Source organism: Pelophylax lessonae (genome assembly GCF_965119305.1).
Source record: "Pelophylax lessonae genome assembly, chromosome: 8".
In the NCBI taxonomy this organism is placed as follows: Eukaryota; Metazoa; Chordata; class Amphibia; order Anura; family Ranidae; genus Pelophylax; species Pelophylax lessonae.
The window spans coordinates 91,317,921-91,339,727 of record NC_138775.1 but is presented as its reverse complement, the minus strand read 5'-3'; the positions used below and the strand labels follow the sequence as shown (position 1 = coordinate 91,339,727).

At 44.8% G+C, this 21,807-nt stretch overlaps 1 protein-coding gene across 1 annotated transcript in view; it reads right to left on the bottom strand.

Annotated features, from left to right (window-relative positions):
* The window catches only part of EIF3D (eukaryotic translation initiation factor 3 subunit D), a gene marked incomplete at its 3' end in the record, with an annotated part of 34,355 nt that extends 25,754 nt beyond the window's left edge, over nucleotides 1–8,601 (bottom strand). The window contains exons 1-2 of the mRNA XM_082265634.1: nucleotides 8,463–8,601; nucleotides 956–1,057 (exon numbers count right to left, since the gene is read on the bottom strand). Coding sequence (XP_082121760.1) covers nucleotides 956–1,011 — 56 coding nt within the window. The 5' untranslated portion in view covers nucleotides 1,012–1,057; nucleotides 8,463–8,601. The remainder of the gene's footprint in view (nucleotides 1–955; nucleotides 1,058–8,462) is intronic.
* Nucleotides 8,602–21,807: the final 13,206 nt, after the last annotated feature.

Sequence of the window (21,807 nt, the reverse complement as noted above, 5' to 3'; positions counted from 1 at the left end):
TTAATGCCCTCCTTGCCCGGTCGGTCCGTGAGTTTTGGTCGGCGGCCGTCTCTTGGCAGGTTTGCTGTTGTGCCATGTTCTTTCCGTTTGGTTATTATAGATTTGATGGTGCTCCTGGGGATCATCAAAGACTTGGATATTTCTTTTTTTTTTTTTTTTTTTTTTTTTTTATTATAACCTAACCCTTGTACTTTATAATCTAACAACATTGTCCCTTACTTGTTTGGAGAGTTCCTTGGTCTTCATGGCAGTGTTTGGTTAGTGGTGCCTCTTGCTTAGGTGTTGCAGCCTCTGGGGCCTTTCAAAAAAGCTGTGTGTATATGTAATGACACTTACACGGCTGGACATCATTTGACTAATTATGTGACTTCTGAAGGTAATTGGATTCACCAGGGCTTTTTATGGGCTTCATAACAAAGGGGTGAATACATACGCACATGCCAATTTTCTGTTTTCTATTTCTAAAAAGTTTTATGTATATATTTTTCTCATTTTACTTCACCGACTTAGTCTATCCATCACTTAAAATTCAGATTAACAAAACATTGAACTTAAGGCTGTAATTTAACAAAATAAGTAAAAACTCAAGGAGGGTGAATACTTTTGCAAGGCACTCTCTCTCTCTTGTATATATCTATCTCTGGATGGAGTTAAGCTTCTAAATCGACTCAAAGTCAGCCAATAACTACACAAACCAACAGATATTTTCACAGGATGGACAAATTAATAATTTGCCAAACCATTGGTTAAAAATATTCTTTAACAATTAATGAAATATCTAGCTAATGAACGAAGAAAACATGATCGTATTTACATGATGACAAAACCTGCAGAAATTGCACTCACTTTCTGACACTATGAGACTCCACTATACTACTTTGGCAAATCTTTCTCCATCTGTGCTATCCTGTTCACTGTCAAACTTCCCATTAAACGTGTGTAATACAATAATCACCTGTCACTTTCTCTTTTAAGCTCAAAATCAGGACTTGTCTCCTCGATATGATGCATTTTTGCCTGTCACTTCAACAGTCTGCAGCTTACTTTACCTGACAATCTGAGGACAGAAAATGTGATTTTTTTTTTTTTTAAAAAGTCTCCCAAAATGTTAGCAATTAGCACAACTCTATTCCTTGTCCTTTTATCTCACCAATAATAGTTTGTAGCGATTACCAGTAAACAGTCCCTATATCCCTTTCAATTGCTGGTCCCTTTACCTGCTTTGCCCATAAACCTCTTCTACACCACATTTTTTTGCCACGTGTATAATTAGAATGTTCAATACTCACACAAGGGCCCAAACTCGTGCTTCTTTGTGCAAAGAAATATTTCTCTGCTTCCATTTGGGATCACAGCTTTGAATAAAGATGGGGACAATTTTGCATTTGTACTGCACCATTATATTGTTTTACAGTGTACTTGAAGCCAATTAGCTCCTTGAGGGGATAACAGTCCCTATCGCACTCATTTTAATGTAATTTATCTCGTCTTAATTCATGTGCATTTAAAGTGATTGTAAAGTCTTTTCCCCCCCTTAAAAAAAGCAAACATGTTATATTCGCCTGCTCTGTGGAGTAGCTTTGCACAGGGCAGCCCTGATCCTCTTTTCAGGTTTCTCTTCAGCTCTTCTGGCCCCTCCCTCCTGTTGAGTTCCCCCACAGCAAGCAGCTAGCTATGTGGCACCCGAGTCGAGGCTCCCTGTGTTCATTTCAGACATGGAGCCGTGGTTAAGCCCCGTCCCCCTCTCATGCTTGGCTAACTGACTGAGTGACAGCAGCGGAAGCCAATGGCCAGTGTCTCAGCCAATCAGGAGAGAGAGTCCCGGACAGCTGAGGCACTTGTGGACATCGCTGGATAGAGAGGGGGGGGGGGGGGGCTGCTACAGGTTTTTTTTTTTTATCTTAAGGTGGAAGTAAACTCTCTCCCATCACTTTAGCACATATAAATCAGCATTAAAGTGATTTTAATCGCTGCACTCAGATGTCACCTTTTTGCTCAAGTTGTAACCCAATCCATTATCTGTAATGACGTCATCGGCGCATGTGGATCTCTCGTGCGATTCACGGCATGCTCTTTGTGCTGTCAGTCCATTGAGCAGTGTGCAGTGACCGTCATATCCGCTCCCTGCAGCACTGCGCTCCAATACCACGACACTACATTCATTCTCAACCTCGGGGACTAGAAGGCTTGGCTGAGAAACGATTGCGCATGTGAGATCATAGCAAGGTCTATATGAAGTGTAGAAGTATTTTATACTACAGACACAGTAAATGACATTTAATATGGTGCTGGCTTATCCCAGGAAAAACAAATGGATAAAAATCTTAAACACAGCAAGGAACATGCGATGGCGGCTAAATTATATTGTGTTACAAGTCAGAAGAATTTAATTCACTGGCCCAATTGAAAGTCAGCATAGGAGAGGGAGAGTTTACTTCTGTTTTAATGCATAGAATGCATCAAGATAAAATATTCTGACTTTACAACCAATTTAATTCATTTCAGCTCCAGGCCTTTTCAAGCACCTTTTTGTTTACATGTAACATTCAGTATTTGTTGCTATAAAATTACTTAGCCTCAAACATTATATATATATATATATATATATATATATATATATATATATATATTTTTTTTTTAAAGCAGAGGCCCTAGAGAATAAAATGGCAGTCATTGCAACTTTTTTTATGTCAGTATGCTGCTGTGTGTATGCACAGTGTGCTGCGGTTTTTCAAATACAATTTTTTTTGGAAAAAATACACTTTTTAAATTTTACTGCAAAAAATCATATATAACCCAATTTTCTGTAAAATATAAAAGATAACGTTACGCTGAATAAATAGATACCAAACTTGTCACACTTTAAAATTGCGCATGCCCGTGCAATGGCTACAAACATACATTTTACTATCTCCATAGCCAATGTTTAAAAGGTTACCACTTTAGCCGTACAGAGGCGGCCCCTGGCCATGATCTGATGTTCACATTGATACCTCACATGAGTGGGACAAACGCTGTTTGAGTGTGGGACCGATGGTCGAATTACGGTACTTTTTTATTGCTGTCACAAGAAATGTAAACATCTTTGTGACAGCAATATGTATGTGATAAGTACTCTTTGTTTAGAGATCTGGGGTTAAAGAGGAAGTAAACCCTCCTGACACTTTTACCTATAGGTACTGTAAATATCTCCTAAACATGTACCGTTTAGGAGATATTTACCTTACATGCAGCCAGTGACGTCACTGGCGCATGCGCTCTGAAGGAACGGCCGCTAGTGCCGTTTCTTCAGAGCCCCGTGCCGTGACTGTCGGCTCCCGCGCGCGCAGGAGTGACGTCACCGCGGCTCCGGCCAATCAGATGGCCGGATGCCGCCATCCCGGAAGACGGGCGACTGGACATGTCGCCCGTCATACAGGTAAGCGGGCGGCACGGCGGGGGCTCGTTCTAAGGTATTTCATAATGAGCTAGTATGCGATGCATACTAGCTCATTATGTGTTTCTCTTACAGGTTGCAAAAAAAAAAAAAAAAAAAAGTTGTAACAACCTCTTTAATAAGACCCAAACCCCTCCCCTCTGCCCTTAAAAAAAAAAAAAAAAAAAAAAAAAAACACACAAACAAGATCTGAGTTTTTAAATGTTTTAGATTTTTTTTTGTGGCGCCGTTGACATCTGAATGAACAAGAAGTAATGTCAGGTCATTGCTTCCGGGTTACCATAGTGGAGAGCCGATCAAAGCCAATCCTGGCTTTGTTTGGCTGTCCAACCAGCTGGCTGATGCACAGAGCGCAGTGGAAGGCGGTAGGAGGGGGATAGCTGCTGAGATTGCTTTTAGAAGAGGTCCTGGCAGAGTAAGTTAGCCGGGACAAGGTCCTATTTGGCGGGAGAGTTGGCAGCTATGATTTTTGGCATACATCACCTGTTTTCGGACGAAATGGGATAGGCCCATTTTCGGTTGCCAAAATTTCGGTGCACCACTAATATACAGTATGGAGTCGAGATTTTACTCCCCAACCATATAGCTGGTTATTTAAATTGACCACTGCATATAGAGATTTAAGAATAAATTGCCTTTTTTTAAACTTTACATAATAACACGTTCCGGACCACCGGCCGCACATTTACTGCGGCAGGCTGGCCGTCCTGCGTGAACCGACGTAGACCTACGTCGGTCGTGTGCTTGGTGCTGAGAGGCGCCACTAGGCAGCGGGGGTGCCGATGCATGGGGACAGCAGCCGCAATTGCCGCCGGGCACCTGTGATCGCTCCCCGCTGAGAGAGAACGGTCAGCTATTGTAAACACAGCTGACCGTTCTCTATGAAATGATCACAGAGCGCCTGTGATCCTTCTATATAGGATCACAGATCTCTATGGTCATTTCACAAGCCCCTCCCCCCACAGTTAGTAAACAATCCCCATTGGCTCACATCTAACCCTTTGATCACCACTGGGTTAACCCCTTCCCTGCCAATGTCATTATTACAGTAACGGTGCATATTATTTAGCACTGATTACCGAAGTAATGTCACTGGTCCCCCCCAAAGTGTAATAAATGTCAGTTAGGCCTCTTACACACGGGCGCTCCGCTGTTTTTCTCCGCTGCGGGACTTTTTTTTTTTTTCCACGGAGCGGATGACATTGGTGTCATCCGCTCCGTATGTCTGCATATCATCCCATCCGTTTGCGGATGATATGCGGATATAATGTAAATCTATGGGCATTGCGGATGTCAGCGGATGACACCGCTGACATCCGATTTTCCTTCCTTTACGTTTTTTGAAAGGAGGAAAAATAGGGTTCTCTTCCGTTCCAAAAAACAGAACAGAACTGAAAGGAAGGAAATCGGATGTCAGCGGATGGTATTCCGCTGACATCCACAATGCCATTGACTTACATTATGTCCGTAAATCATCCGCAAAAAAATAGGATGATTTGCGGACATACAGAGCGCCAGTGTGAAAGGGCCCTTAGGGGTCCGATCTGTCCGCCACAATGTTGCAGTCCCCCTAAAAGTGGCAGATCGCCGCCATTACTAGTTAAAAAAACACATGACTTTCCCTTTTGCGTTTATAGCGATTTTTTTTTTTGGTACCAAAAATATGTAGCAGAATACAAACTGGCCTAAAATTATGAAAAATTGTTTTTAATTTTTTTTTTGGGAAGGTTATATAGCAGAATTTGAAAAATGTTTTTTTTTTTCCAGAATTGTCGCTCTTTTTTGGTTTATAGCGCAAAACCACCAAAAGAAAGCTCCATTTGTGGGAAAAAAAGGACATCAACTTTATTTTAGTACGACTGAGTAATTTTCCATTAAAGGAATGCAGTGTCGAATCGCAAAAAAATGGCCTGGTCACTAAGGGGAAAAATCCTTACGGTCCAGAAGTGGTTAACTAAACACCCCCCCTTTTTTTTTTTTTTAATCTACCTTTAGAAACACTTTAAAATACAGGGCATTTCACCCCCTTCTTGCCCAGGCCAATTTTCCGCTTTCAGCGCTGTCACTTTGAATGACAATTGTGCGGTCATGCTACACTGTGCCCATAATACAATTTTATAACTTTTTTTCTCCACAAATAGAGCTCTCCTTTTGTGGTATTTGATCACCACTGGGTTTATTTTCTGCCAAGAGCCGGTCCACACTAGCGCGACTTGTCAGCCTGACAAGTTGCGCTCCCTCGCGGTCCATTGACTGCTACAGGACCCATTCTAATAGGAGCGACACAAGTCACTCCGACTTAGAAAAAGGGCCCTGTACTACTTCGGGGCGACTTGCATAGACTTCCATTATGTGAAATCCCTGCAAGTTCCGAAGTCGTGGTGCATGGTAATGCACAAGTCGCCCCTGAAGTAGTGTGAACCGACTCTAAACAAAATTAAAAGACCTAACTTTAAAAAAAAAAAAAAAAACACGTTTCTATTCAGTTATAAAATTTTGTAAGTAAGTTTTCTCCTTCACGTCCTGAAGAAGCGTGCTGCGTCACGCGAAACGCGTCAACGTCACACGCTGCTACGCTCACGGACTCCACCCTACCTGGGACACCGACCGCTTACACGGACTGGCTGCTTGGCGCCCAAATCCTACTTGGTAGATGGTAAGCTCCCACACCCTCTGGCGGACACTACGGCTTGCTCCCTCAACGGATCCACCATGGCCGGACCTGCCTATGGATTGATCCTTAAGCAACTGACAGACTGTGCGCAGCGCAAACCATATGGACTTACACGACTCATACGGTCAGTAATCAGCTCTGTTCCTGTCGCTATATGTCTGTGTACCTGTCAGCCCTGGTGGTACTCACATAACAGACAATACTGCAATACTGCACGAAAGGCTGATCGCATTATCTGAGATATACCACATGTGTCTATTAGTGAGCACAGTCACCTATCCCGGACTGTTATATCCACAGACCAGAGGACATTCCACTCTATAGGTGCTCTGATCGCTCAGACACAGATACAGACTCAATAGATCGTATATGCTGAATCATCGCCTCAAGCTATTTGTCTGCCTGCTTTGCGCCATGTCCGTGCTGCTTTATATGGTGTCTACTGCTGTGTCTCTGTCTATATGAGGTTGGAAGACTTTGGAAAGTGCAGCCATATAAATGTCCATTTGCCAGAGTGAGATTGTGGTAGAGCAACTGCCTTTTACACCGACATAGGTGCGAGGACCCTGCATCCAGCGGTCATTTATGGAAATCCCTGTATTATGACGGACTGAGACCTTTACACCACTAAGTTGATCATTATTCCCAGCTGGGAAACTCCACATACATAGAAGTGGTCCCTGCATATACATACATATAGTTACCAACTGTAGGGTGGTCAATCTCATGATAATCCCTTGATCTTAATTAGGTTGATTTCCTCATGTGCCATCTGGGTGGTGGGTGGAGTCTGATAATAGCGTAGTAGCGGCATCTCACAAGACAGGACCCAATACAGAATTTTATCTCCATGTCAGTGGGTTTATTGTTAATACTATTTCACATAGTGTTGATGTTGTTGCTTGATCTTTTATTCAATTATTTTTCTTTAATAAAGTTTTGCGCTGTTTAAAATACCTCACCTTTGTTGGAGCCATATTTTGCAACTGCTTTTCTTTTTATTAGTTTTTTTCTCCTTGACTGATAGGCACTGATTTGCATCTGTTGTCAACCCCTCTGATGGGGACCTCCCGTTCAGGAGAGGCGCTGATTGGCTCTCCTCTACTCACGCCTGTCTTGTCTTGTCTGTGCAAACTCAGGAAAGCCGATTACCGATACTTCCTGGTTGTAACAGCTGATCAGGTGGTATAGAGCCTACATTATAGGCTCTATACCGAGATCGGAGATGTGGCATGTAACACAGCACCACCGCTGATTTGCTCTCCTCTACTCACACCTTGTCAGTGCAAACTCAGGAAAGCCGATTACCGATACTTCCTGGTTGTAACAGCTGATCACGTGGTAAAGAGCCTACATCATAGGCTCTATACAGAGATGGCAGATGCAGCGTGTCACACCGCACCACTGATCCCTGCTCTGCGTCATAAGACGCCCAGTCAGGATAACTGATCTCCTGACCAGCCATCATTCTGCTATAGGCCGGGCTGGATGTGGTTAAAAGAAAAAACAAAAACGCAGCCACCTGCGTGAGCTGCAATATAATACAATTTTTTCTTTTGGGTTTAATACCACTTTAAAGCAACACATAGATGACCAACTCAATACAAATCTACTGAGAAAAGTACATTTTCTTACAAGGATCCATTGCAATGAGCATAAAAATGTGTCAACGCACATAAAAATGCACACCAAGGCACATCCATTTTGTGAACATTTCCATACAGATGTGTGAATTGGCCCTACAAGTGATCACCAGCCCAACCTCTATGTTTGCGCTCTTGGCTGGAAGTTTAGCACAATCTGCATGTCTCTTCCTCAGGGCTACATGTCCCATGATGCCAAGCACCACTGTGCCATCGCACCCCATCCACACACAGGTGTCACCCTAGGACCCTGCCCACTTGACAGGAAAAAGGAGGCAGTGAAAACATGGCCGCCTGTGCAGGAGAGCAAAGCTCCCAAAGTAAGGACAAAATGTAAACCTGGATACATAAAACTATCACATGCATCTGAAAGATTCACCCCTAAAGTACACACTTCCTATACAGATAATAATGACTGAGCAGAGAGTGATCCCCATATAGACACAACTCAGCCCATCCCTACAAAATCTACTAGTCCCGTCCCTAGAAATCTGAGGCACCTACACCGTATGGCCCAGACCGGTCCTCACACAATGCGGACTCCTTCCCTCACATCTGTTACTTCAGAGGAAACATGGCTGCTTCTAGCCCCTGTGAGGAGGACCAGGCCTCCGGTATCCCTATATCCCCTCAGAGCACACATATCACAATAATATCCACTCAGAGCACTGCCCCAGCCTCCCCCACCATTCCCTACCGACTCCTTTACCTTTCCCCACCGTCCTCTCTCACGGATGGCCGTAGATTCTCCCTAGGCCGGTGTCCCTGATACCGGGCACTTTACACAGGAAGTCCCAAAAGAGGCCGCTCTACGTCGGCAGACGTGCCAGTACTGTCGCACAATTGGAAAACGTGCCAGGAGTGTCGTGAGAAAATGCTACGCTCGACGTTACGTGTCAACAATAGACAACGTAGCTCTGTGCTAGAGCGGCCTGAGAGAACCATCGAGTTTGAGGATCGTGTGGAGGAGGAGGAGCTGGTGTGATGTCAGCTGAGCGTTCAATAGAAGGAGATCAATTACAATGTATTTCATGGAATGATCCTGGACACGATAGCACAGGGATTGCGGCAGTGTAAAGGAGACAGGGAGATCCAGGGAATAAAAAAGCTTTGAGGCCCTATTCACATCGGGGCATTGTGGGACACGCACAGAAATGCATGAAAACGTGTTTCACATTCACTATTAATTGGTAATAGTGCCGCAAAAACATGGCTAGAAAATGTGTGTTTTGTTGTTTTACAAACGTGAAACTCGCCACCAGAAAAGGCGCTGCAGCTTTTGGCGCACGCAGGGCAGCCTACTCAAGTAAACGGCTGTGCTATGTTGTCATGCGAAAAACAGGCGTTTGCGTGCCACGCAGGTGTGAATGGGGCCTTAGGCTGCGTTCACACCTAAGCTTTCCGGGAACGTGGGCAGAAATGTGTATTTCTGGCTGTGTTTTCTGAAATGCGCCATGTGCTTGTGTTGCCTTAGGCCAGTGATGGCGAACCTCGGCACACCAGATGTTTTGGGACTACATTTCCCATGATGCTCATCTAGACTGCAGAGTGCATGAGCATCATGGGAAATGTAGTTCCAATACACCTGGGGTGCCAAGGTTCGCCATCACTGCCTTAGGCGAATCACGTGCACACTACCTGCTGTGCCTATGCACATCACATATCCCAGGAGTATTCATAAGCTGCACTTGATAGAAGGGAAAATCCACCACCTTCAGTGCGTCAGATCGCACACACCACCAACATGTGATCTCTCAATCTCCTTACCAGAATGAAGATGAAAAAAGCATGTAGACAGTGTCGGCAGAGGATCAACCCAATGATATATCAGTCCCCAATTGCAGCTTTAAACCAATCAACAGGGATGATGTAATCTGATATAACTCTCCAGCCAGCAAATCAGATGTAAACCAAGAGGGATAAAGGAGATCTCATAGTGCAGTATGTTCAATAACTTTTAAAATGTATTTGCAAACATACTTACAAAAGCAGATAAAATCCAAGCATTAAAACATTTCAGAAATCTGGGTCATTCAGTATGTGCGTGTGAGCGTGCCCACCTGATTAAAACATCTGAAATGTTTTAAGGCTTTGATTTTATCTGCTTTTGTAAGTATGTTTGCAAATAAATGTAAAAAGTTATTGAACATACTGCACTATGAGATCTCCTTTATCCCTCTTGGTTTACATCTGAGTTACTGGCTGGAGAGTTATATCGGATTACACCATACCTGTTGATTGGTTTAAAGCTGCAATTGGGGACTTACATATCATTGGGTTGAATCTCTGCCGACACTGGCTACATGCTTTTTTTATCTTCATTCTATTAAGGAGATTGAGACATCACATGTTGGTGGTGTGTGCGATCAGACGCACTGAAGGTGGTGCATTTTCCCTTCTATCAAGCACTGCTTATGAACTTTTATACTTTATTTATGCTCTTGTCTATGCATTTAGCTGGCTGCTTGAGCCTCTTTTTTCTGTGAACCTTTATGGTTCTTAAAAGGGTTTTTTCAATTGTATAGCACGGATATTTTTATATTTTAAATTCTTTACATATTCCAGGAGGCATAGCCTTTCATTCACGGGTGGGCCCATCAGCGTGTCATCGAGACGCCTGTCCGCTGGACCTGGAATAGCCGAAGGGCCTCTCAATGAGGTCAGAAAGAACATGGTGGCAAGGGACAGAGCGGTGGCAGGGCATGAGTGGATCTCAGTGGGACAACGATGGGTCCGCTGGATGGGTGAGTATCTGAAATGTGCAGATACCACCTTCAGGTAGGCGAGGGGGAACAAAAAGGGGGAAATCAGGTGGAGATCCACTTTAATGGCACCCCAAATGCAGGCAGCAATCGTACATTTTGTGGCACGAAAAAATTGCTAAAATTTTCCTCGCAACCCGCGCTTGGCTCACTGCCAAAAAAAAAGGTGCAGGAGTTACTTTGGTGCATGTGCATAGGGCAGCTTATTTAAGTGAATGGGCTAAATGCGCAAAAAAGGCAATGCGTTGCGAAAGTATGAATGCGGCCTTACAGTGAGGATCGAAAGTTTGGGCACCCCAGGTAAAGATTTGTATTAATGTGCATAAAGAAGCCAAGGAAAGATGGAAAAATCTCCAAAAGGCATCAAATTACAGATTAGACATTCTTATAATATGTCAACAAAAGTTAGATTTTATTTCCATCATTGACACTTTCAAAATTACAGAAAACAAAAAAATGGCGTCTGCAAAAGTTTGGGCACCCTGCAGATTTTATAGTATGCACTGCCCCCTTTGCAAGGCTGAGACCTGCCAGTGTCATGGATTGTTCTCAATCATCGTTTGGGAAGACCAGGTGATGTCAATCTCAAAGGTTTTAAATGCCCAGACTCATCTGACCTTGCCCCAACAATCAGCACCATGGGATCTTCTAAGCAGTTGTCTAGAAAACTGAAACTGAAAATAGTTGACGCTCACAAAGCTGGAGAAGGCTATAAGAAGATAGCAAAGCGTTTTCAGATGTCAATATCCTCTGTTCGAAATGTAATTAAGAAATGGCAGTCATCAGGAACAGTGGAAGTTAAAGCAAGATCTGGAAGACCAAGAAAAATATCAGACAGAATAGCTCGCAGGATTGTGAGAAAAACAATTCAAAACCCACGTTTGACTGCACGATCCCTCCAGAAAGATCTGGCAGACACTGGAGTTGTGGTACACTATTCCACTATAAAGAGATACTTGTACAAATATGGTCTACATGGAAGAGTCATCAGAAGAAAACCTCTTCTACGTTCCTCACCACAAAAATCAGCGTTTGAACTTTGCAAATGAACATATAGACAAGCCTGATGCATTTTGGAAACAAGTTCTGTGGACCGATGAGGTTAAAATTTAACTTTTTGGCCGGAATGAGCAAAGGTACGTTTGGAGAAGAAGGGGCACACAATTTAATGAAAATAATCTCTGTCCAACTGTTAAGCATGGGGGTAGATCAATCATGCTTTGGGGTTGTATTGCAGCCAGTGGCACAGGGAACATCTCACGAGTAGAAGGAAAAATTGATTCAATAAAATTGCAGCAAATTCTGGATGGTAACTTGATGCCATCTGTGAAAAAGCTGAAGTTAAAGAGAGGGTGGCTTCTACAAATGGATAATGATCCTAAACACACCTCGAAATCCACGGGGGATTACATCAAGAGGCGTAAATTGAAGGTTTTGCCATGGCCTTCACAATCTCCTGACCTCAACATAATTGCAAATCTATGGATAGACCTTAAAATAGCAGTGTGTGACAGACAGTCCAGAAATCCAAAGAACTGGAAGACTTTTGTAAGGAAGAATGGGCAAAGATACCTCAAACAAGAATTGAAAGACTCTTGGCTGGCTGCAAAAAGCGTTTACAAGCTGTGATACTTGCCAAAGGGGGCAGTACAAGATATTAACTCTGCAGGGTGCCCAAACATTTGCAGAGGGCATTTTTTTGTTTTCTGTTATTTTGAAAATGTAAATGATGGAAATAAAATCTAACTTTTGTTGACATATTATACGAATGTCTAATTTGTAATTTGATGCCTTTTTTTTTCCATCTTTCCTTGGCTTCTTAATGCACATCAATACAAATTTTTACCTGGGGTGCCCAAACTTTCGATCCCCACTGTAATGTAAATGGCATGCCAAATGCAGCTAGGAAATGTGTGCTTTGTCGAACAAAGTTTACTGCCTGAAAAGGTGCAGGAGCTTCGTTTCCCACGTTTGTTGTACATAGGGCAGCCCATTCAAGTGAACCGGGAAAAAACACATGGTGTGCAGGTGGGAATGGAGCCTAATTGTTAATGGCACCCCAAACATGACAAAACATGTGAAACTTACCGCCTGAAATAGTGCAGCAGCTTCTTTTGGTGCTTTTGTCATGCATAAGTGAATGAGCTACCCTATGATGAAAAATATGCCAACGAAAAAAAAAAACACATTAGCGTGACACTCAGGTGTGAATGGTGCCAGAGAGTAACTATCACCGTGTGTGCTCAGTAATGTTATGCTACTAAAGTGCACAACATTTTTCCTATAAAAAGACAATAATAACACCATACACCTACAATTATTTTCTATTTTCTTTTCAGTTACTTGAAGGCAGCTTATATTCTCTATGCATATGTGGATCCCATTAACCACTTATGCTCCGGAAGGTTTTACCCCCTTAATGACCAGTCCATTTTTTTTGCGATTCGGCACTGCATTACTTTAATGAAAACTTGCGCGGTCATGCGACGCTGTACCCAAATACAATTGATGTCCTTTTTTTCCCCACAAATAGAATAGAGATTTCTTTTGGTGGTATTTGATCACCTCTGTGGTTTTTAGATTTTGCGCTATAAACAAAAAAGAGAGACAATTTTGAAAAAAACACAATATTTTTTACTTTCTGCTATAAAACATTCCCAATAAAAAATTTAAAAATCTATTTTTCTCAAATCGCCTTTCAGGACAGCACCTGGAGAGAGCGCAGCTCCACCCAAAAATCAGGAAACACTGCAGACTTTAAATCCCTCCTCTTCCACCATGCCTTTAGTTGTTGTGTTTCCTCCTCCATGGTGGAAGCACTGCGAGGAACCTCTTGTGGGTGGCTGCGCTCTCTCCAGGTGGGGGGAAAGGTGGTCACCTTAGTAGGTTGTGATGATACTGACTGTCCCAATCCTCCCCAGGGGGAGGTACCGAGGATTTCGCTGGCCTTCCTATAGTTCAGGGGAGCTGGGCCTTGCTGGTGGTCCCATCTGTGCGCCCAGGGTCCGCTTGTGAGTAGTTGGGCCGGTTTTCTAATTTAAATTTCCCGGCATGTTGGTCCTGGGTCCCCGCTTGTGAGGGCGCAGGCATGGTGGGCGTTACCTCTGGCGAGGGCGGGCGGCGTGGTTCCAGGCCGCTGAAAACGTGGGGTCAGTGGCGGGTCAAGGGCTAGTGCTTCCGCTTCTGGTCCTCAGGTCTTGAGGACGCCAGTGGCGGTATTTTTGAATCTGATCGGTTCACTGCTCTCGCTGTGTTCTCCATAGGGATGGAAGAGAAGTCGGCAGCAACGGCGGATGCAGGCGCCTCGAGCACCGGCCAGGCCCAGGTAAGAGGGGGCAGGGGACCCTCTAACTTTACTGTTGGGCTTTCTATGGTGGTTGTTTTCTTTGCCTCTATTTGAGCCTGCCACTGTTTAAGTTGATTTCTAAATGCTCCAGCCTTACAGTGTTATGTTGTGGAGTCTGTTGTTTTTTCTGCGGTGGGTGCACCTTTTTTCCTTTAGGTCAAGTAGTTCACCTGGGTGTTAATTAAGTAACAGAGGTGTCTGTTTATTTGGGCTGTTCACTTGTGTGATAGGTAGGTAATAGGAGTATTTGTTTAGTTTTCAGGGGAAAGCCACAGTTAAGTCCAGGTCCCCCTCAGTGAAAAGGAAGTGTGCTTCCTGCGAGTCTCCTTTAACCACTTCAATACTGGGCACTTTCACCCCCTTCCTGCCCAGGCTAATTTTCAGCTTTTAGCGCTGTTGCATTTTGAATGACAATTGAGCGGTCATGCAACACTGTACCTAAACCAAATTTAGGTAATTTTTTCCCCTCAAATAGAGCTTCATTTTGGTGGTATTTGATCACTGCAAGGTTTTTTCTTTTTTGCTAAACAAATAAAAAATGGCCGAAAAGTGAAAAAAAAAAACGTTTTTTTTTTTTTGTTTATGGCATACAATTTTGTAAATAGATAAGATTTGCCTGCACTGATGAGCACTGATGAGGCCGCACTGACAGGCACTGATGAGGAGGCACTGATGAGGAGGCACTGATGAGGAGGCACAGATGGGGTGGCACTGATGGGGTGGCACTAAATTGCGGCACTGATAGGCGGTACTGACATGTGGAACTGATAGGTAGCACTGATATGCAGCATTGGTGGGCACTGATATAAGGGAAAGCTGGGCACTGATAGGCGGCACTGATAGGTGGCATTGATAGGCAGCACTGGTGGGCGGCACTGATAGATGGCAATGATGGGCACTGGTGGGCAGCACTGATGGGGAGGGCACTAGTGGGCAGCACTGATGGGAGGACACTGGCGTGCTCCCTGAGCCCTGATTGCCATCCCTGGTGGCCATGGTGGGCATCCCTGGGGTCATGGGTGGGCATCCCTGGGGTCATGGGTGGGCATCCCTGGTGGTTCTAGTGGCACCCCCCTAAGGGTCTGCACTGGTAATAAATGCTCTGATTACCAGTGCAGACCCCCCCTGTCAGGAGAGCTGCAGATCGGCTCTCCTCTACTCGTGCCTGTCAGGCACGAACTGAGGAAAGCTGATCAACGGCACTGCCTATTTACTATGTGACCAGCTGTGATTGGACACAGCTGGTCACGTTGTAAAGAGCCTAAGTCAGTAGGCTCTTTACCGAGATCGGAGATGCGGTGTGTCAGAGTGATACGCCGCATCACCGATCGCCGACCCCCCCACCCCCCCCCCCGGGGGCGTGCAGAGCGCATTATCCTGCTACCATCATATGACGTCCTGTCAGGATAATGCAACCACCTTCCCGCCGTCATTTGCTTATAGGGCGGGCGGGAAGTGTTTAAAGGATACATGGCCTAAGCCATTATGCAAGATCTGTATTGCAGACTTAGTAAAAGGAGAATCTGCGCAGCAGTGCAAGGATTTATTTCCTTCAGTGAAAGAGCTGACAGATACACTGAGTTCAGTCAAATCCTTGTTAGTTAAAGCCCCACCTGCACAGACAGACTCCCAGCAGAGTGCTTTGTCAAGCTCCTATGCATCCACCTCAAAGTCTACAGAGTGTAGTGACTCAGAAGGTGAAGGAGCAAGGCGCACTTCCCTCCCTCAGGGATTCGGAGGAAGAGGAAGATTTGGAAAGGCCTTCCAAGTATAAATTGTCCTTAGAAGAAGTACAAGATCTACTCAAGGCAATATATATACTACCCTGGGTATCCAGGAGGAAAAAGTGCAACTGTCAGTTCATGACAAAATGTATGAAGGCCTGGATGAGACTAAACATAGAGTCTTTCCTGTACACAATACCCTTACAGGGAGGGTGAAAAAGGGTGGAAAGATCCTGAAAAGGCTCCCTTTTTTGCTAATAGTCTTCAAAGAAGGTTTCCTTTTGAAGATTAGGAGTCTCAGGTCTGGAACAAAAGGCCCAAAGTGGATGCGGCCTTTTCCCAAGTATCTCGCCACACAGACCTAGCTTTTGAAGACATGGCGGTACTAAAGGATGCCATGGACAAAAGGGCGGATGTACTCCTTAAAAAGGCTTGGGATTCTACCTCATCTAGCCTGAAACCAGCTATGGCATCCACGGTAGTAGCTAGAAACCAGGAATGCTGGTTGGAACAGTTAAAGACACACGTTGAAGCTGGTACTGCCAGAAAAGACTTATTAGAATTCTTTCCTCTGCTGCTCAAAGCAGTAAAGCACATGGCTGATGCCTCGGCAGAGTCAATTAAAATGTTTGCAAGGTCCTCAGCATTGGTCAATTCTGCCAGGTGGGCAATTTGGCTAAAGACTTGGACTGGGGACTCTGCCTCTAAGTCAAAATTGTGTGGGCTGCCATTTTCAGGGGATCTTTTGTTCGGCCCAGAACTTGAATCTGTCCTAGATAAGACAGCAGATAAAAAGAAGGCCTTCCCCTCAAAGAAAAAACAACCTGCCATGGGTAATTTTTGTTCTTTTTCCATAGTCCCACAGGGGTAGGGAACAAGGAAACAAGTCCAGATGGTCTGGTCAAAAAACCAAAGGCAGAGGGGGGTGCTTTTTAAGCCCCCAGTGCAGCCCTATAAGGCCAAATGACAGTACCCCTCCAGTGGGAGGAAGGTTAAATCTGTTCCTCCCTCAATGGGAACAAATACCAGCGAGTCCTTTTATCCGAAACATAGTGTTGTCAGAATACAACCTGGAATTCTCTAGAACTCCTCCAAGCAGGTTCTTTGTCACCCCGCTTCCAAAGGATCAGGAGATGGCTTCAGTTATGATGTCTCTTTTACAGGAGCTGATGCAACAAGAAGTGGTCATCCAGGTCCCCGAGGAACAAGAAGGCCGGGGTTTTTTTTCTCACGTCTTCTTGGTAAAGAAACCTTCAGGAAAGTTTTGGTTGATCCTAAATTTCAAGGTTTTGAACAAATCAATAAGATACAAGCGTTTTCGGATGGACGCCATCATTGATACAGTAACTAAACTGCTATCTCCGGGATGTTTCAAGATGACTAAAGATCTGAGGGATGCTTATCTACATATCCCAATACCTTGGTCCGGCCAAAAGTTTCTCAGACTAACAATCAATCTGGGAAAGTCAGTTTGGCACCTTCAATTCAGAGCTCTCCCCTTCGGACTGTCCTCCTCCCCCAGGGTGTTCACCAAAGTGATGGCAGAAGCCCTGGAACCTCTGAGTTGAGGGGGATCTCTGTGGTTCCGTATCTGGACGACTTGCTCCTTTTCACAGATTCCGAGGCAAGGATGCTAGAGAATCTTCAGGAGACTCGGTTACATCTCGAGAGCCTAGGGTGGCTCCTAAACCTGGAGAAGTCCAATCTGACTCCTTCGCAGGAGATTCGGTTTCTGGGTTACAACATCCATTCTGTTCTCCAAAAAGTTTTTCTGCCTCGAGAAAAAATGGTATAAGTTCAGTCTGCAGTAGCTCAGTTGCAGTCCAACTTAAAACTGTCAGTTTGGACAGCAATGGCGGCCCTGGGCCTTCTCACCTCCTCTATTCCAGCAGTACAGTGGGCCAGGTTACACTCTCACCCTCTGCAGATGGAGATCCTGCAAAAGTGGTCTCACCTAGAGCCACTAGTAAAGCCTATCAAGATCTCGGCAAGGGTAAAAAGGGCCCTCTGGTGGTGGCGAAACCCAGCCAATCTGACAAAGGGCCTAGGTTGGTCCTTTCCTCTGAACAAGAGACTGACCACAGATGCAAGTGCTTGGGGGTGGGGAGCCCACCTGGACAGTCAGACAGTTCAAGGCACTTGGTCCAAGGCAGAGGCCGGGAAGTCTACAAATTGGTGAGAACTAAAGGCCATATCTCTGGCTCTTGTGTCCTTCCATCAAAACATAAGAGATCAGCATGTTCAGATCCTGTCAGACAACAAGACGGCAGTAGCCTATGTCTCAAGGCAAGGGGGGACAAGAAGCAGAAGCCTCTTAGAGCTGGCCATGTAGTTACTGGACTGGGCAAAACAGAATGTGGCATCCTTGACGGCATTCCACCTGAAGGGCTCCCAGAATCTGCTGGCAGATCTTCTGAGCAGGAAGAAGGTTCTGGAATCAGAGTCTGAATCAGGAAATTTTTCTTATGATTTCAGAGACTTGGGGGTTTTCCCAGATCGACCTGTTTGCAAACCAACAAAAAACTAAGATGCCAGTATTCTTTTCCCTCCACAGGGAGGATCAACCGCTGGGCCTGGACGCATTTGCTCATCCTTGGGACTTCCCCTTGTGCTATGCGTTTCCCCCCTTTCATCTGATTCCTCTGGTTCTTAGGAAGTTCAGGGAGGAATCTACCAGCTTAATCCTGATCACACACTTTTGGCCAAAAAGACCTTGGTTTGCGACTCTCCTGAATTTGGCAGTGAAACCACCCTAGAAACTCCCGGTCAGGGAGGATCTTCTGACACAAGGGACCATGAATCATTCAGAGCCAGAGCGGCTTCAGTTGACGGCGTGGTTTCTGAGGAAGATCTCTTGAGGCCTTTCAGAAAAACTAATTTCCACACTGATGTCCAGTAGGAAAAAAGTGACCAGGGCTATTTATATGAAAGTTTGGAAAAAGTATAACTCCTGGTGTTCCTTTAACAAATTTCAAGTAAAAGATATTGTTTCTGTTTTAGAGTTCCTCCATGAAGGAATGGAGAAAGGATTAGCTGCAAGTACCCTGAAAACACAGGTGGCGGCTCTTTCGGTTTTCTTTGAAAAGACTTTATCAGAAGAGACTTTAAAGCATAAGGTTTTTTAAGGCTTTAGCTAGAAGCAGGCCAACAACTATTAAGAATTTTCCCAAATGGGATCTATCCTTAGTTCTACAAGGACTTACTAATGCTCCGTTTGAATCTTTAGCAGAGTCATCTCTGAAACATTTGGTCTTGAAGACACTTTTTTTGGTGGCAATTACTTCTGCCAGAAGAGTGAGTGAGATTTAGGCCCTGTCTATTACAGACCCCTTTTTGGTTATATTTCCAGACCGGGTTATTCTTCGGACGGATCCAGCTTTTCTCCCTAAAATAGCTACATCCTTTCACTGCACTCAAGAAATTGTGCTGCCTACTTTTACCTCAACACCAGCTAACGCTAAAAAGGAAGCCTTTCATTCCCTGGATGTGAGACGGTGTCTACTACACTACCTGTCTGTCACCAAAGAGTTCAGAAGGTCAAATGCCGTGTTTATAATATTCACAGGACCTCGTAAGGGTGAAAAGGCATCAAATGGCACCTTAGAAGGTGAATCAAATGGGTAATTGAGGTAGCTTATGTGGCTCAAGGAGAGACTCCTCCTGAAGGTATTGTGCCCCATTCTACCAGGTCGGTGGCTATGTCCTGGGCTGCAAGGGCCGGTGCTTTGCCTGAACAAATTTGCAAGACAGCTACTTGGTCCAGTTATTTCACTTTTCTCAAGCACTATAGGCTGGACTTACTGTCTACTGCAGATCAATCCTTCAGGAGGAAGGTCCTGCAGGCAGTGGTCCCGCCCTAGGGTAAGTTACTCTGATATCCTCTCCAGGTGCTGTCCTGAAAAGCGATTTGAGAAAACCTTAGTTAGACTTACCAGTGATGGTATTTCTAAGAGCCTTTCAGGACAGCAGCCTACTACCCTCCCTAGAATGTTGTGCTTTATAAAACTTATAACCTATGTGTTGGTTGTTCTGTTATGTGCTCTGTTTTCCAGCATGTCGGAGGATACTTTATAACTGAAGGCATGGTGGAAGAGGAGGGAATTAAAGTCTGCAGTGTTTCCTGATTTTGGGTGGAGCTGCACTCTCTCCAGGTGCTGTCCTTGAAAGGCTCTTAAAAATACCGTCACTGGTAAGTCTAACTAAGGTTTTTTTTTTATCAGTTTAGGCCAATTTGTATTCTGCTACATATTTTTGGTAAAAAAAAAATTCCAAAAAGTGTATTTTAATTGGTTTGTGCAAAAGTTATAGCGTTTACAAACTATAGGATTGATTCTTGGACTTTTTATTTTTATTGTTCTGTTTTTATTAGTAATGGTGGAGAACAGCGATTTTTTTGCAAGACTGCGACATTGCCGGGGGACAGATCTGACACCTAACTGACATTTTTGACACTTTTTGGGGACCAGTGACATTAATACAGTATTCAGTGCTAAATATTATGCACTGTTACTGTATAAATGACACTGGCAGAGAAGGGCTAAATACCGGGGGTGATCAAAGGGGTTAATGTATGCCTAATAATGCTTACTGACTGGGGGGGGGGGGGGGGGGAGGGCTCTGTGACAGGCACAGAGAGATCGGGGTTTCAGCTTAGCTGAAACTCATAATCTCTCTCAGCCTGTGTGACAGAAGACTCGCCTGCTTTGTTTACATAAACAGGCGGGTCTTCTGTCAGTTTCTGTGACGATCGCAGGGGCGTGGTCTCGGCGGCGCGCGAGTGCACATAATCACGTAGTACTATGTGATTATGCACAGCCTGCCCCAGAAAATCTGCATGGGGCGGTCGGCAAGTGGTTAATATTGCATGTTTTATATATATATATATATATATATATATATATATATATATATATATGTAGCACCCTCCTAGGTGGGTGCTAGGAAAAGCATTTATTTGGCCTTGTCTGCTTATCAGATGGGCCTTGATTGTTCAGCAGGCTGTCATGTGTTCCCAGGTGTGCCTGTTGAGCTTAGGGGAGTCTCCCCACTGTGTCCAATGGGGGCTCTCATTGGACAGTGGAGGAAACCTGACCGATAGCACACCAGGGCTTGTATCTATCCCAGAGGGCAGACTATGCCCCAATGCATCCTGGGATATAAGTCTGAGGGGAGCACATGACAGGGCATCTTTGGCAGGAAGCAGAGTCCCAGGAGGGGGGTTTACGGCTATCTCTTCTCCTGTCAGTGTGGAAAACGGTGTCCTTGGCGGCCGGCCTAGAGGACAAAAGGTTGAGCTGAGCTGCAGAGACTGATCCAGAGTGCTGAGGACCAAGTGGAGCTGTTGGGGGGGAGTTTCCAGGAAAACAGTGTCGTGAGTACTGTAAACTGCCCAGGGGTCCCCTAGGATAGGGGACCACTCCGGAAGGTCAGAGGGATCCAGGAGCCAGTCAACTGGGAGAGAGGGCTTAGGGAAGGGGGTGCCAGAATCTAAGCCCTGAAGAGAAGTCTGTGAGAGAGGGTGCCAGTGTGGGCCCTGAAGTGTTAAGAGTTGCAGCAGTGCTTACAAGTAGCTACCTCAGCCAGGAGGGCAAAAGGCAGCAGTACAAAGGACTTTGTGCCAATGGGGAGTGACAAAGTCAGTTCGGAGTTAACGGATAGCAAGTCAGCGTTAAGCAGCGCCAACTGGTGTTGACCGGCATTCAGCCAGCGTCAAGCCAGCTTCCATAGGTATTTTCTCAGTTGTCCCATTACCGTGTGAATAGTTGAGCCAGAGGAGTATCCCACTCATTCCATTTTACCATCCAAGTTCCTAAATAAATACAAAACCCAAAGATGCAAGACTGTTTCCTGTCTCAGTACTCACACTTTGAGAACATGCTTAAACGTGCTGTTGTTGCTAGCGGTAACCCTGGCAGACCCACATCCAGCACAATGGCTGAGAATCTTGCTACATTTGGGGGCTCGTCTGGGATTATGCCATGGGTTACTGGGTTGGTTGCCCCTGGCAACAGCCAAAGAAAATATCAAAAATCTCCATTTTTGTGCCCAGAACTGTTTGTTCAAATCTCAAGCCAAGTGTGAGGTCAGCTCTGCGGGAGGCAGGGAGAGTGGGATGAAGATTGAAGTGCACATGGAAGGTTGCCCATGGCAACGCAAGTTTTCCAGTCAGTTCTGTAAAATGATGGGAACCTTCCACCTTGATTATGATATGTACTCTGCTAT